Consider the following 15,875-nt stretch of genomic DNA (forward strand, 5'->3'; position numbering starts at 1 on the left):
CAAAGCACCTTGCCCTGAATTGAGTTTGAAGGACTTTGGACTTAGTCTAACACCATTGAGCCAGTAGATGTGGAGGGACCTATTAGTGCTTCAGGATAAGTTGGGGTAGGGCAGACAGAGATTCTGGATAAGTAGGGTTAGGGAAGAGAGACAGGTTGGAAAGTTGGTTAACTTAAAGGGGAAGTAAGAACAAGTATACTAGAGGCCTTGCGGAGCGGATTGTGAAAAGGGAGAGGGGAAGGGAAAGGAAAAAAGGAGGAAAATAAGAGATGACTGTACATAACGATACTAAAAAACCTTTTTTTTTTTTTTTGAGACAGTTTCACTCTTGTCAGGCGCCAGGCTGGAGTGCAGTGGCACGATCTTGGCTCACTGCAACATCTGCCTCCCGGGTTCAAGCAATGCTCCTGCCTCAGCCTCCCAAGTAGCTGGGACTACAGGCGCACGCCACCACACCCAGCTAATTTTTGTACTTTTTAGTAGAGACAAGGTTTCACCATGTTGGTCAAGAGGGTCTTAATTTCTTGACTTCGTGATCCGTCTGCCTCGGCATCCCAAAGTGCTGGGATTACAGGCGTGAGCCACTGCGCCTGGCACCAAAAAACTTTTGAGACTTGGTTCTGGAATATGGAATTGGAGACAGTGCAGCAAACTGTAGCTGAGGTTTTGAATGGGGACCAGGAGAACAAGTGCTACTGTCAGTACCCAGTTTATTTAGTGATTGTCTACCAACAGCACTTGGAAGGTGATTTTTTGGAAACTAAGAATGCATGTTCCTTGAAGAAATGTTTTAGGTGGTTCTCATGTTTCCGTTTCAGCCTATTATATACCAAAAGTATTTTATTGGCCTAGCAGTTAAGTAACACCTCAGAGAGACTGCACACTGGTAGCCCGTGAACCAAACTAGTTCACAAATGTGTATGTTTGTGGTTTTTTTTTTTAAGACAGAGTTTTGCTGTGTAGCCCAAGCTGGAGGGCAGTGGCACAATCTGAACTCACTGCAACTTCTGCCTCCTAGGTTCAAGTGATTCTCCTGCCTCAGATTATTATTATTATTATTATTTTGAAAAGGAGTTTTGCTCTTGTTGCCCAGGCTGGAGTGCAATGGTGCAGTCTTGGCTCACTGCATCCTCCACATCCCAAGTTCAAGCAATTCTCCTGCCTCAGCCTCCTGAGTAGCTGGGATTACAGGTGCCCGCCACCACGCCCAGCTAATTTTTCTATTTTTAGTAGAGAGGGTTTTGCCCATGTTGGCCAGGCTGGTCTCGAGCGCCTGACCTCAAGTGATCCACCTGCCTTGGCCTCCCAAAGTGTCGGGATTACAGGCGTGAGCCACTGTGCCCGGCCACCCCTGGTGATTTTTAAAAACTCTAGGTAGGGGAATAAAAGATGGAGGGAGAAAGGAGATTGATTATCTTAGCATATAATTCATTCCTACTTTATAAGAGAGGACGGGGTGAGAAGGTGGAGGTGGAGAGGACCCAGAATTTATGTAATTTGCCTAAATTAAATAACAGATGACACAATTAAATAACAGCATAATTGGGATTCAGATCTCTTCCTTTGACCAGACCTATTTTGCCTCGAATTTCTGAAATTGGGTTTTATTTTAGCAAAATTTCTGAGAACATTTGAAGTTCTTAGATTTTTTGTAAAGACTCCATGGGTTAATTAGTGTTGATTGGATGGTTATGTCCTACCTCTTTTCTGTTTCACATTTATTGAGTATTTATTTTCAACCGTATTCTGCTCTAGATTCTGAGGTAAATGAAAAAAGAGTCTGTCCTTGCCTTAATTTGCCTTAACCTGTAAGTTTTTGTTGTCCTGTTCCATTGGTATACTGAGTTTCACAATATTTTTTTTTTTTACATATATTCTTCCCTGAACAAGTACACTTTAATAAATAGTTTCCTAATGATTAAACTGGTAATAAAAATTCCTTTAAGATCCTGTAGAGGAAGAAAAGGAAAGCATAACTATGGTGACCATACTTGGTTTGTTGAGGACAGTCTGGGTTTACTCCTGTTTTCTCAGTATGATTTCTAATAGTGCCCCAACTCAGGTGTGTCAAGGTTTGGAGAATAAGTTGTATGGCCATCTTACATATGATCACGATTGCACCTGTGGAGACACAGAAGTCTGAAATAAATTTTTTGTTCTTCATAAGAGCCTTTAAACTCCAGCCTTCTGGGGTTTTGGTATTGAATGTAGAAGGCCGGGCGCGGTGGCTCACGCCTATAATCCCAGCACTTTGGGAGGCCGAGGCGGGTGGATCACAAGGTCACGAGATCGAGACCATACTGGTCAACATGGTGAAACCCCGTCTCTACTAAAAATACAAAAAAATTAGCTGGGCGTGGTGGTGCACGCCTGTAGTCCCAGCTACTTGGGAGGCTGAGGCAGGAGAATTGCTTGAACCCAGGAGGCGGAGGTTGCGGTGAGCCGAGATTGTGCCATTGCACTCCAGCCTGGGTAATAAGAGCGAAACTCCGTCTCAAAAAAAAAAAAAGAAAAAAAAAATAGAATATGTAGAAAAGTAGACAAATGGAAGTGAACTGAGAAAAAGGTGGGATATGGTGCTGAGAGGCACCTTTGCTGGGATTCACTCCAGTTCTAGCACTATGAAGAGCCAGCCACAGTGCTTCCTCTTTCTCCTGAAACTAGAATGTAGGCGCAGTCCGAGTGCAGAGAGAGTTCTGGGCATCAAGGAGGGGTGGTAGGCAGCGTTGAAGGGGAAAATAGCTTAAGATGATGACGGCTAGAAGGATGTGGAGCCCTGTGGTGACCCATTTGTGGGTAAGGGACAGTGTAGGTCCTTGTTGTCTGTGCTCATTATCAGAGAAGCAGGAAAGCCACGAAGCATGGCCCAGATTTTAGGGATTATTGAGGTGGCATGTTGTATTTCCATGATGGAAGATGGTAGGCGTTCCTACAAGAGAGTTTTTCTATGTGTTGGCTGGGTGTTTGGTCCCTGGATTTGGGATTGATTGTGCTGCTTTGGTCTTTCTATGTTGCAGAAGGTCCCTGTCATAAAAGAAGATGATGAACCAGAGGAAGAAGACGAAGAAGAAATGGGTCATGCAGAAACCTATGCAGAGTACATGCCAATAAAATGTAAGTCGTTGGGATTTGTTAAAATTTGCATCAAAGTTTTACTGTGTTTTTTTTTATTTTTATTTTTTTTGGTTCTTTTTGTTTTGCTTTGTTTTGTTGTTTTTTTTCCATATGAATTAGAATCTTGTTTTTGGTCAAAGTCTTTTAAAATTCAAACTAAAGAACCTTGGATTTTATTTTAAGTTAATTTTGTTCATAGGAGTAGTGATTATAAATATCAAAGCCAATTGTAGAGATGTATAAAGCTAAGATACATATTTATATTATATACAGCTTGTCTAAAATTGTAAAAATACTGAAATTATAAAAATGATTTGTGCTATTTGAATTCCATAGTTTTTAATTAACTTTTTTTCTCCCTTTTGTATAACCATGATTTTTGTTTTTTGCAGCCACTATATGAAGTCCAAAATTAGGTTTTTAGTATTTGCATAATATTTTCACTTTTTTATTATAGGAAACAAATCTATGTCTAGAATTTGTCTTTCACGTAGTATTGGTTTCTGTAAAAAACCAGTAATAGGCCAGGTGTGGTGGCTCACACCTGTAATCCCAGCACTTTGGGAGGCCAAGGCAGGCGGATCATGAGGTTAGGAGTTCAAGACCAACCTGGCAACATGTGAAACCACATCTCTGCTAAAAATACAAAAAAAATTAGCTGGGCATGGTCGCACATGCCTGTAATCTCAGCTACTCGGGAGACTGAGGCAGGAGAATCCCTTGAATCCAGGAGGCAGAGGTTGCAGTGAGCCAAGATCATGCCACTGCATGCTAGCCTGGGCGGCAGATTGAGACTCCATCTCAAAAAAAAAAAAAAAAAAGCCACTAATAATACTGTTTGACTTGAACTATAATTCTCTTTTTATCAACTACTGATAGACTCCAAGATTCCATCATCCTTTTCTGGTTATGTATAATGAGTTTTAGGGGGCCTTGCTGAACTTATGTTTTCTTTCTCCCATAACTAATAATCATTTTGCAAACAGATTGAAAGAGTTGGGGCTGGGCGCGGTGGCTCATGCCTGTAATCCCAGCACTTTGGGAGGCTGAGGTGGGGGGATCACAAGGTCAAGAGATCGAGACCATCCTGGCCAACATGGTAAAACCCCCCATCTCTACTAAAAATACAAAAACTAGCTGGGTGTGGTGGCTCGTGCCTGTAGTCCCAGCTACTAGGGAGGCTACGGCAGGAGAATTGCTTGAACCCGGGAGGCAGAGGTTACAGTGAGCTGAGATAATGCAACTGCACTCCAGCCTGGTGACAGAGCAAGATTCCCTCTCAAAAAAAGAGGACAGCAAACTGAATCTGGACCACACCCTCTTTTATAGTAAATAGTTTTATTGGAAAATAGACATATTCATTGATTTACTTACTCTATGGCTGCATTGACACTATAACAGCAGTGTTAAATAGTTATATGAGACAGGATGGCCTAAAAAGGCAAAATCATTCTCTGATCCTTTATAGAAAAAGCTTCCAGATCATTATTTTAATATATTCGTGTTGTATATTTGGGGGACTTGGTTGTTTTATTTTTATTTTTTTCTTGAGGCGGAGTCTTGCTCTGTTGCCCAGGCTGGAGTGCAGTGGCGCAATCTCGGCTCACTGCAACCTTTTGTCTCCTAGGTTCAAGCGATTCTCGTACCTCAGCCTCCTGAGTAAGCTGGAATTATAGACATGTACCAACATGCCCAACTAATTTTTGTATTTTTAATAGAGACAGGATTTTGGTATGTTGACCAGGCTGGTCTCGAACACCTGACTTCAAGTGATCCCTCCACCTCGGCCTCCCAGAGTGCTGGGATTAACGGCATGAGCCACCTGTCTGGCCCAAGTTTCTTTTAAGCATATGTAGTTTGTAAATCATTTTAGTCAAATATGAATAGTACTTTATCATCAGTGACTTTTTGTAGAAGCCCAGAGTGAATACTTTCTAATTATTTTTCTTTGTCCTAGGAAAAATATTGCAATAGCCTGTAATGAAACTAGCAATGTTATTACTTGGAATAATTATTTTTAAATTTTTATTTAGTAAAAATTGGCCTACGTCACCCAGATGCTGTAGTGGAAACTAGCTCTTTATCCAGTGTTACTCCTCCTGATGTTTGGTACAAAACATCGATTTCTGAGGAAACCATTGATAATGGCTGGTTATCAGCATTACAGCTTGAGGCAATTACATATGCAGCCCAGGTAAGCAATGATATTTCCTAATTAATATAATTATTATTATATCCTATTCTAGATAACATAGTTGTTTCAATCTAAAGGTAATTTTTCCTTGCATGAAAAGCTTGTAAATGCCGAGACGGGTGGATCACGAGGTCAAGAGATGGAGACCATCCTGGTCAACATGGTGAAACCCCGTCTCTACTAAAAATACAAAAATTAGCTGGGCATGGTGGCGCATGCCTATAGTCCCAGCTGCTCGGGAGGTTGAGGCGGTAGAATTGCTTGAACCCAGGAGATGGAGGTTGTGGTGAGCCGAGATCGCACCATTGCACTCTAGCCTGGGTAACGAGCAAAACTCCATCTCAAAAAAAAAAAAAGAAAAGCTTGTAAATGTGATTTTTATGAACGTTTTATGTGTTGGAAAACTAAATTTAGAAGTGTAGCAGAGATACAGATAGTGTATTTCCAGTGGAAATGACAAATGTCAACTTTCTTGGAATTTACTGGGAATATCTATTAAAATTTAAAATGTGTATATCGGCTGAGCACGGTGACTCATGTCTGCAATCCCAGCACTTAGGGAGGCTGAGATGGGCAGATTGCTTGAGCCCAGGAGTTCAAGACCAGTACGAGTAACATGGTGAAACACCATCTTTACTAAAAATACAAAAAATTAGCTGGGTGTAGTGGCATGGGCCTTATAGTCCCAGTTTTTTGAGAGGCTGAGGTAGGAGAATCACTTCAGTTTGGGAAGTTGAGGCTGTAATAAGCCATGATCTTGTCACTCCAGCCTGGGTGATAGGAATGAGACCGTTTTTAAAAAAAAAAAATTAGATATATGTATATATGTGTGTGTGTATGTCCATTCCTAGGAGTGTGCTCCCTAGAACTGTTGGAACATATACAGATGGATATTTGTTGTACCTTTTGTTCCCCCCAGCTGGAAAAGATTTGAGCATCCACATCATTGGGGGATGATTGTATAAACTGTCATATTATTGGACTGTGAGGTGTTGTGTGGGCTTTTAAAATGATGTGAGATAGAGTTAAACTGCGGTCTTGAAATGATTTCAGTCATACTCCGTATCTGTAAAATAAGTAATAACCAAAATAGCCATTTATCTTCTATATTTTGTGTGCTGTAAAACTTTTAATTTGGCTGGGCATGGTGGCTCATGCCTGTAATCCCAGCACTTTGGGAGGCCGAGGCAGATGGATCACCCTGAGGTCAGGAGTTTGAGATCAGCCTGGCCAACATGGTGAAACTCTGGCTCTACTAAAAATAAAAAAATTAGCTGGGTATGGTGGTGCACACCTGTAGTCCCAGCTACTCAGGAAGCTGAGGCAGGAGAATCACTTGAACTCAGGAGGTGGAGGTTGCAGTGAACCAAGATTGTGCTACTGCACTCCAGCCTGGATGACAGAGTGAGACTCTGTCAAAAAGAAAACAGAAGAATTTCCTATTTGATTCTGCAAGTGTTGATGGGGTATAGTGGGCTCCTCACCAATTTCTTAACTTTAGTTACCTGGTACATGGGAGAGTAGCAGGAGATAATATATAGTAAATATGTAGAAAGTATCCACATTAAAAGCCAAACCATATGAACTTTAAGTAAAAATAAATAATGTTACAAAATATGTATACAAAACAAAAAACAGATAACATCAATATATTTGTAAAACAGTGTATGAAAAATTGATCACCAAAATACCTAAAGGATTATATTAATTAGCAGCCTTTTGTTTTTCAGCAACATGAAACTTTTCTACCTAATGGAGATCGTGCTGGCTTCTTAATAGGTGATGGTGCTGGTGTAGGAAAAGGAAGAACGATAGCAGGAATCATCTATGAAAATTATTTGTTGAGTAGAAAACGAGCATTGTGGTAAGTATTTAAAAATTAGCCTCAGAAGCTTTTATTAGTGAATAATTACTTTAGCATGTGGGGATGAGATTCCCCTTCCTGATCAAGACAGGGTCTCTGTCACCCAGGCTGGAGTGCAATGGCACATTCACGGCTCACTGCAGCCTCTACCTCTGGGGCTCAAGTGATTCTCCTGCCTCAGCCTCCTGAGTAGGTGTGCGCCACCATGCTTGGCAAATTTCTTAATTGTTTGTAGAAATGGGTTTTGTTGTGTTGCTCAGGCTGGTCTCGAACTTCTGGGCTCAAGCAATTCTCCTGACTCATCCTCTCAAAGTGTTGGAATTACAGATGTGAGCCACTGCACTGAGTGGGGTGGGTTGTTTGGGATTTTTTTTTTTTTTTTTGGAGACAGAATCTTGCTCTGTTGCCCAGGCTGGAATGCAGTATTCGATCTTGGCTCACTGCAACCTCTGCCTCCTGAGCTCAAGTGATTCTCCTGCCTCATCCTCCTGAGTAGCTGGGACTACAGGCGCATGCCACCATGCCCAGCGAATTTTTTGTATTTTTAGTAGAGACGGGATTTTACCATGTTAGCCAGGATGGTCTCGATCTCCTGACCTCGTGATCCACCCGCCTCAGCCTCCCAAAGTGCTGGAATTACAGGCATGAGCCATTGTGCGTGACTTTTGAGATGGGTTTTAATGAGTAAGGTTTTTCTATTTTTTGTTTTAAGTGTCACTACCTGACTTTATTTATTCCTGAATTCTATAATTACATAATTTGTATTTAATTTGTGCTTTTTTTATTTTGGCAGGTTTAGTGTTTCAAATGACTTAAAATATGATGCTGAAAGAGATTTAAGGGATATTGGAGCAAAAAACATTTTGGTTCATTCATTAAATAAGGTATGAAAGCTTTTTATTCAGTTGGTTATTCAGTAAATATTGACTCATCTATGAAATACCTATATATAAGGGAAAACTTTGGACAACTTTGTATGATTTTTATGTTACTCCACAGAAAGCATAGTGCGTGTTGCCACTGTTGTTGGTTTGTGGATTCCTGTGTGCTAAACACCTCGACAAGCAGTAACCATTTATCACATGTGGCTGTTGAGCAGTATAAATGACCAGTCCAAATTGAGATGTGCTGTAGGTGTACAGTGCACACCAGTTGATTCTCTCAATAATCAGTGCCATTTTTGTCTTTCTTTCGAAAGTTTACATGTCATAAGGATGCAGTGTAGATAGGTGGCATACCTTGCAGTATAGTTCACCAAATCCTGTGTGGTGTAGGTAGTTATGGCTTGGGAAGACTGGTATTTGTATTTGTACAGCTAATGGACTTGAGTTACCCGTACCTCTTCTCACATGAAAACAGTTTTATAAGGTGAAAGAAAATGTATGCCAGTGTGTTTCAGAATGTTAAAGTTCAGTGCTGGACATGGTGGCTCATGCCTGTAATCCCAGCATGTTGGGAGGCATAGGCAGGTGGATCACCTGAGATCAGGAGTTTGAGACCAGCCTGACCAACATGATAAAACCCTGTCTCTACTAAAAATACAAAAATTAAGGCCGGGTGCGGTGGCTCACTCCTGTAATCCCAGCACTTCGTGGAGGCTGACGTGGGTGGATCATGAGGTCCGCAGTTCAAGACCAGCCTGGCCAAGATGTTGAAACCCTGTCTCTACTAAAAATACAAAAATGAGCTAGGCATGGTGGTGCGTGCCTGTAATCCTAGCTATTTAGGAGGCTGAGTCAGGAGAATTGCTTGAACCCAGGAGGCAGAAGTTGCACTGAGCTCAGATCGTCCCACTGCACTACAGCCTGGGTGACAGAGCGAGACTCCATCTCAGAAAAAAAAAAAAAAAAGTGGTAAGATTGATTTAGCAAATCTTTATTGACCTACTATGCATGAACCAATTGTTGGTGTTATGAGGTTAAAATAGACTGATATGGTTCCTGGAAGTGCCCCTCTAGTAACTCTTTGAAAATAGGTAACTGTAAATCTACTTCCCATGTGAGTCCTAAGTTGAATTCAGTGCTGCCCTGCTCATCAGCGGCTTGTTAGGATGGGTTTTACTGGGTGGATTTGTAGTTATGAAGTACTGGTGTCTTGAATGACTTTATACACTTCAGAACTAAAAGCATGTAACTGGCACCTAGAAATGTTTTTTTATTTCAGAGTAGTATTAGAAGGGCACATGAATAATTACTCAATTCTTATATATCCCTCAGAAATTAATCATGGTGTTTTGCATATAGTAAGTGTACAGTAAATACTTGTAAATTGTGACATTTTTTCTTATGGGGGAGTTTGTCTAGTTTTCAATATTTTTTCTTGGTGATAGAGTTTTTAAGACTTTGAAAACGATTTTTTTTTTCTTATCACTATCTCAACTCTCACCTAGGCTGGAGTGCAGTGGCGCAGTCTCAGCTCACTGAAACCTCTGTCCTCCAGGTTCAAGCAATTCTCCAACTTCAGCCTCTGGAGTAGCTGGGACCATAGGAATGTGCCATGATGCCTGGCTAATTTTTGTGTTTTTTATAGAGATGGGGTTTCACTATGTTGGCCAGGCTGGTCTTGAACTCCTGAGCCCAAGCGATGTATCTACCTCGGCCTCCCAAAGTGTTGAGATTGCAGGCCTGAGCCACTGTACCCTACCAAAAACTGGGTTTTTGCACTATAAAGTTGAGTGCTTGTGTTGTATATATCTATACGAAAAATTTGTGTCTCTTTGTACTTTTGTGTTTTCTGAAGCCTGTTATGAGCCTAACGAGTTTCTGCTTGTGAATGTTTGGTAGGGATAAATGTTTCAGAAAGGTATACTAATTAAATTTACTCTTTTCTTTCTTTTAGTTTAAATATGGAAAAATTTCTTCCAAACATAATGGGAGTGTGAAAAAGGGTGTTATTTTTGCTACATACTCTTCACTTATTGGTGAAAGCCAGTCTGGCGGCAAGTATAAAACTAGGTTAAAACAACTTCTACATTGGTGCGGTGATGACTTCGATGGAGTGGTATCCTTTACGGAAAATGTTTTTGTACTTTTTAATGACAGCAAAATTATAAAAGGGGAGACCTTTGGGAAACAGGAATCCTAAGATTAAGTGAATTGCTGGAGTGAAAACTTTAATGATAAACTAGAATATCCAAAGGGATTGGAAAGTTAATTGTGTTTTTTTACCTGTTAGGAGACCAGTATTTAACCTCCTGGTTTAGAAAAATGTTAATAGCTATGAGGAATGCTGAATACCATATTCCCCTTTTGGGGATTAACATTGCATATTTACATAGTGAAATACCTGAGAAGACTAAGGGAAAGAACACTTAGAACTTAGTGGGCCCAGACTTTCTTGTTCACAGCATATCTCTTAACTGTCTTGCGTGAGGAACACCAGTCTCTGAAATGCTGCTTAAATTGGTTAGCAATCATGCTTCTACTTACACAAGTTACCAAATAATAACTTCTTGCTGCAGTGGGTTCTTTTCTGTTTTACTTTAAAAGCAAATAGCTGGTTTAAATAAATTCCAAATTCAGTGAATGCCTCTGAGGCCTGAGAGGGAGGAGGATGTAACTGGGGAAAGGCACATAGGACTTCTTTTATATTTGCAGTCATAAAGTAGGCAATCAAAAGGCCTTGGAATAAAAGTTAACTCTTCTTGAAAGACTAGAGACACTTAATACTAATGTGATACATTCCTTAATTCATTCCATTTAGATAGTGTTTGACGAGTGTCATAAAGCAAAAAATTTATGTCCTGTTGGTTCTTCAAAGCCAACCAAGACAGGCTTAGCTGTTTTAGAGCTTCAGAACAAATTGCCAAAAGCCAGAGTTGTTTATGCTAGTGCAACTGGTGAGTAGTTATTTATTTAAAAACATACATTGCAGGTAATTTTTTCAACTGTAATTTATTTCATTTGTGGGTTTTTCAGGTGCTTCTGAACCACGCAACATGGCCTATATGAACCGTCTTGGCATATGGGGTGAGGGTACTCCATTTAGAGAATTCAGTGATTTTATTCAAGCAGTAGAACGGAGGTAATGCAGTTTATAGTATATACTGTTCTCAGTAGCAATCTAAGAAATGTGTTACTCCTATAGCTCGTTCTCTGTATGTTAAAGTTCTACTTTATTGGTAGTTACTGTGTGTTTTAATTTTATTCAGAGGAGTTGGTGCCATGGAAATAGTTGCTATGGATATGAAGCTTAGAGGAATGTACATTGCTCGACAGCTGAGCTTTACTGGAGTGACCTTCAAAATTGAAGAAGTTCTTCTTTCTCAGAACTATGTTAAAATGTATAACAAAGCAGTCAAGCTGGTGAGGAATTTTTCTTAATTCCTAGTGTTTATTTTATGTATCTCATAATGCGTCTGTTAGGTTGGCAATTGTGATGCCTCCTGCCCATGGGAATGTATTTCTGCTATAAAACAACAGATGAGGCCTTATGCAGTGGCTCACACCTATAATCCCAGCACTTTGGGAGGGGGAGGTGGGTGGATCACCTGAGGTCAAGAGTTCAAGACCACCCTGGCCAGCATGGTGAAACCTCATCTCTACTGAAATACAAAAAAGTTTAGCTAGGCATGGTGGCCTGCACCTGTAGTCCCTGCTACTTGGGGAGGCTGAGGCAGGAGAATCTCATGAACCCAGGAGGCGGAGGTTGCAGTGAGCTGAGATCGCACCACTGCACTCCAGCTTGGGCGACAGAGGGAGACTCCATCTCAGAAAAAAAACCCAAAAAACAGATGATACACTGTTTAACCAATGTAGTTTTTTTATTTGTTTGTTTTTGAGGCAGGGTCTCTCACTCTGTTGCCTAGGCTGGAGTGCTGTGGTGTGATCGCAGCTTACTGCAACCCCCACCTCCCAGGTTCAAGCAGTTCTCCCATCTTGGCCTCCTGAGTAGGAGGGACTCAGGCGTGCACCACCGTGCCCAGCTAATTTTGTGTTTTTTGGTAGGGACAAGGTTTTACAGTATTGCCCAGGCTGGTCTGCAACTCCTGGGCTCAAGGGATCCGCCAGCCCTCGGCCTCCCAAAGTGCTGGGATTATAGGCATGAGCCACTGCACCTGGCCAGACCAGTGTTCTTATATTTCAAATTTTTGAAGTTTTCATTTTGTTAAGGTAATTCATAAATTATAGTCATTTATTTCAGTTGCATAGTTTTAAAAATCACGTTATTTCCTAAAATGACTGCATTAGATAATAAGAAACTTGAGACAACTGTTTATCCTGAGAAGTAAATTCCAAGTTTCTAAAGATGATTTATTAGGTTAATATTAAATGGCCTTGAACTTAACACTATTTTGATTTAATTGATATTTTAAAATAACTACACTCAAAGATGAAATGTCTAAAATGTTGTTTGTGTATCTTCAGTGGGTCATCGCCAGAGAGCGGTTTCAGCAAGCTGCAGATCTGATTGATGCCGAACAACGAATGAAGAAATCCATGTGGGGTCAGTTCTGGTCTGCTCATCAGAGGTTTTTCAAATACTTATGTATAGCATCCAAAGTTAAAAGGGTTGTGCAACTAGCTCGAGAGGAAATCAAGAATGGAAAAGTAAGTCAAATAACTCATTAAGAAATTCATTGTTTTTGGGTTATATTGTTTAGTTTTTGTGGATGCTGAGGTTTTTCTGCTTGTAAAATCTGGTTTTCCTAAAAAATACATGTCTTAAAGTTACAAAGGAAATGCCTGCTTGGAGAATTTAGAGAGCTCAGAAAAATATAACAAAGTAAACATCACTATTATTGGTCATCCGTAGCTGATACCACTGGTAACATATGGATGTGTATTGCATTAAGGTTTTTTCTTTTGGTGAATGTCTACTCAGAGCATTAGGTAGTACAAACTGCAACGGCAGGGACTCCACTCATGCTTACTACTCTGTGTAATTCTGTCTCCTGCGTAAGGTTTTGACACATAACCTGTCTCAAACATACAGAAGAAATAACTAAAATGAATGTGTGTTTTATAATAATGAGGACATTGTTGTTTAAAATTTTTGTTTAGCTAAATATTTAAAATATGTCTTGGTAAGAAGCCACAAACATTATTATTTGTAATTAACATGTTTTCTTTTTTTTCTCCAGTGTGTTGTAATTGGTCTGCAGTCTACAGGAGAAGCTAGAACATTAGAAGCTTTAGAAGAGGGCGGGGGAGAATTGAATGATTTTGTTTCAACTGCCAAGTAATGTTTTTGTTTTTCTTTTTGAGTTCTTACTTAGATTGGTTCCAATGTGGGCATTTCCTGGAGACAAAACTTTTGATTCACCTGCATCATCTTTAAGTTTTCTTGATCTGAGTATTTGGAATGTGCTTTTCTGTTAACAGTGTATTTATTAGAAAACAGTAACAGAAATCTCATAATCCTAAAATGTTAAGCATTTTGCCAGTATTACACAGAGTATATGACTTAACAGAAGGGCTTGATTTTGTTTGTCTTGTACATGTTGGAAATGTGTGACAGCTTGGTTTAGTTTCAGTTTTAGCATTCTGTATTTGAAATTATCATTATCCACAGGAGCAGTAACTATAGTTTGTCCTTATATAATGAAGTCTACTTTATAAGTTGGCTGAGCGTGGTGGCTCACACCTGTAATCTCAGCACTTTGGGAGGCCGAGGTGGTCAGTTCGAGACCAGCCTGGCCAACATGGCAAAACCTCATCTCTACTAAAAATACAAAAATTAGCTGGACCTTGTGGCACTCGCCCTGTAGTTCTAGGTACGTGTGAGGCTTAGTTAGGAGAATTGCTTGAACCCAGGAGGTGGAGGTTCCAGTGAGCTGAGATTGCACCACTACACTCCAGTCTGAGTGGTAGAGTGAGACCCTATCTCAGAAAAAAAAGAAAAAGCAACTCTTCTTTAAAAGTTGAGTTAAGCATGAGATCTTCAAAAAACAATGCCTACAATGTTTTAGGTATTGTTTTTAGTTTGCTTAACCTGCAAATTCTAACTCTGGTAGTAAATTGAGCAAAGTAAACTTGCCACTTTACTATTTTGTGCCTCGGGATGCATTCAAATGCTCCTTTTAAAAACAAAACTTGGGACTCACTCCTGTAATCCCAGCACTTTGGGAGGCTGAGGCGGGCAGATCACTGGTGGTCAGGAGTTTGAGACCAGCCTGGCCAACATGGTGAAACCCCGTCTCTACTAAAAATAGAAAAATTAGCCAGGCATGATGGCAGGCACCTGTAATCCCAGCTACGGGGCACATTGAGGCAGGAGAATTGCCTGAACTTGGAAGGCAGAGGTTGCAGTGAGCCAAGATTGTACCATTGCACTCCAGTCTAGGAAACAAGAGCAAGACTCCCATCTCAAAAAAAAAAAAAAAAGTTGACCGGGCATGGTGGCTCATGCCTATAATCCTAGCACTTTGGGAGGCCAAGACGGGTGGATCATGAGGTCAAGAGTTCAAGACCATCCTGGCCAAGCTGGTTAAACCCTGTCTCTCATAAAAATACCAAAGTTAGCTGAGCCTGGTGGCAGACGCCAATAATCCCAGCTATCCAGGAGGCTGAGGCAGAGATTTGCTTGAACATAGGAAGTGAAGGTCGCAGTGAGCTGAGATCGCACCAGTGCACTGTAGCCTGGGCGACGGCAAGACTCCATCTCAAAAAAACAAAAAAAAATGCATGCACCTGCTAATATATATTTTTATGTACATAATTGCCCAGAACTACCCTGTCTGTAATGGCAGCCACTCGTCACATGTGGCTATTGAGCAGTTGAAATGACTGGTCCATATTGAAATGCTATATGTGTGTACTAAGCCAGGTTTCAAAGACTCCTTAAGAAAAAATAATGTAAAACGTATGTGTTGCTGTGGTATATTGAGTTAAATAAAATGAATTACTAGGCCAGGTGCGGTGGCTCACGCCTATAATCCCAGCACTTTGGGAGGCCGAGGCGGGTGGATCACGAGGTCAAGAGATCAAGACCATCCTGGTCAATAAGGTGAAACCCCGTCTCTACTAAAAATACAAAAATTAGCTGGGCATGGTGGTGCGTGCCTGTAGTCCCAGCTACTCGGGAGGCTGAGGCAGGAGAATTCCTTGAACCCAGGAGGCGGAGGTTGCGGTGAGACGAGATCGTGCCATTGCACTCCAGCGTGGGTAACGAGCGAAACTCCGTCTCAAAAAAATAAAAAATAAAATAAAATGAATTACTAAACTTAGTTCCACCAGTTTTTTTTCCTACTTTTTAATGTAAGCTACTAGAAAATATAATAATTGTGTATAATTATGTATGTAGTTTGGCTTGCATTCTTATTTAGTTGGACAGCCTTGAGCTAGAAAATTAAAATTTATTTGAGCTCGTTTATCAGTATTTTGTAAAATTGAACAAGGTGTATTTCAATCTGTTTCATAAGACTTTACATATAATTATTTTGTCAACTGAAGCAGTAATTGTTAATTTGTTGCTTTTTCTCTCCTACAGAGGTGTGTTGCAGTCACTCATTGAAAAACATTTTCCTGCTCCAGACAGGAAAAAACTTTATAGTTTGCTAGGAATCGATTTGACAGCTCCAAGTAACAACAGTTCACCAAGAGATAGTCCTTGTAAAGAAAGTAAAGTAAAGAAACGGAAAGGTGAGTACTTTTTAAAAAAAATAGTTGACATTGAAAATTCCATAAATGTAAGCATTTTAAAGTGGCTATATTTTGGTAATAAACTGCCTTCCATGAATTCAAAAGTGGTTACAAATTTTCA

General features: G+C 40.3%; 1 protein-coding gene across 4 annotated transcripts in view; it reads left to right on the forward strand.

Moving 5' to 3' along the window:
- The window catches only part of SBNO1 (strawberry notch homolog 1), a 76,879-nt gene that overhangs the window by 25,091 nt on the left and 35,913 nt on the right, over window positions 1–15,875 (forward strand). For all 4 annotated transcript variants that reach the window (XM_021669957.2, XM_021669959.2, XM_021669960.2 and 1 more), the window contains 11 exons: window positions 3,018–3,114; window positions 5,148–5,308; window positions 7,039–7,172; window positions 7,966–8,056; window positions 10,011–10,172; window positions 10,875–11,010; window positions 11,090–11,195; window positions 11,323–11,476; window positions 12,539–12,721; window positions 13,255–13,352; window positions 15,603–15,754. In XM_021669957.2, coding sequence (XP_021525632.2) covers window positions 3,018–3,114; window positions 5,148–5,308; window positions 7,039–7,172; window positions 7,966–8,056; window positions 10,011–10,172; window positions 10,875–11,010; window positions 11,090–11,195; window positions 11,323–11,476; window positions 12,539–12,721; window positions 13,255–13,352; window positions 15,603–15,754 — 1,474 coding nt within the window. The remainder of the gene's footprint in view (window positions 1–3,017; window positions 3,115–5,147; window positions 5,309–7,038; window positions 7,173–7,965; window positions 8,057–10,010; window positions 10,173–10,874; window positions 11,011–11,089; window positions 11,196–11,322; window positions 11,477–12,538; window positions 12,722–13,254; window positions 13,353–15,602; window positions 15,755–15,875) is intronic.

The sequence above is a fragment of the Aotus nancymaae genome, unplaced genomic scaffold, assembly GCF_030222135.1.
Source record: "Aotus nancymaae isolate 86718 unplaced genomic scaffold, 86718_ANA_hifiasm-v0.15.2.pri h1tg000021l, whole genome shotgun sequence".
Taxonomy (NCBI): domain Eukaryota; kingdom Metazoa; phylum Chordata; class Mammalia; order Primates; family Aotidae; genus Aotus; species Aotus nancymaae.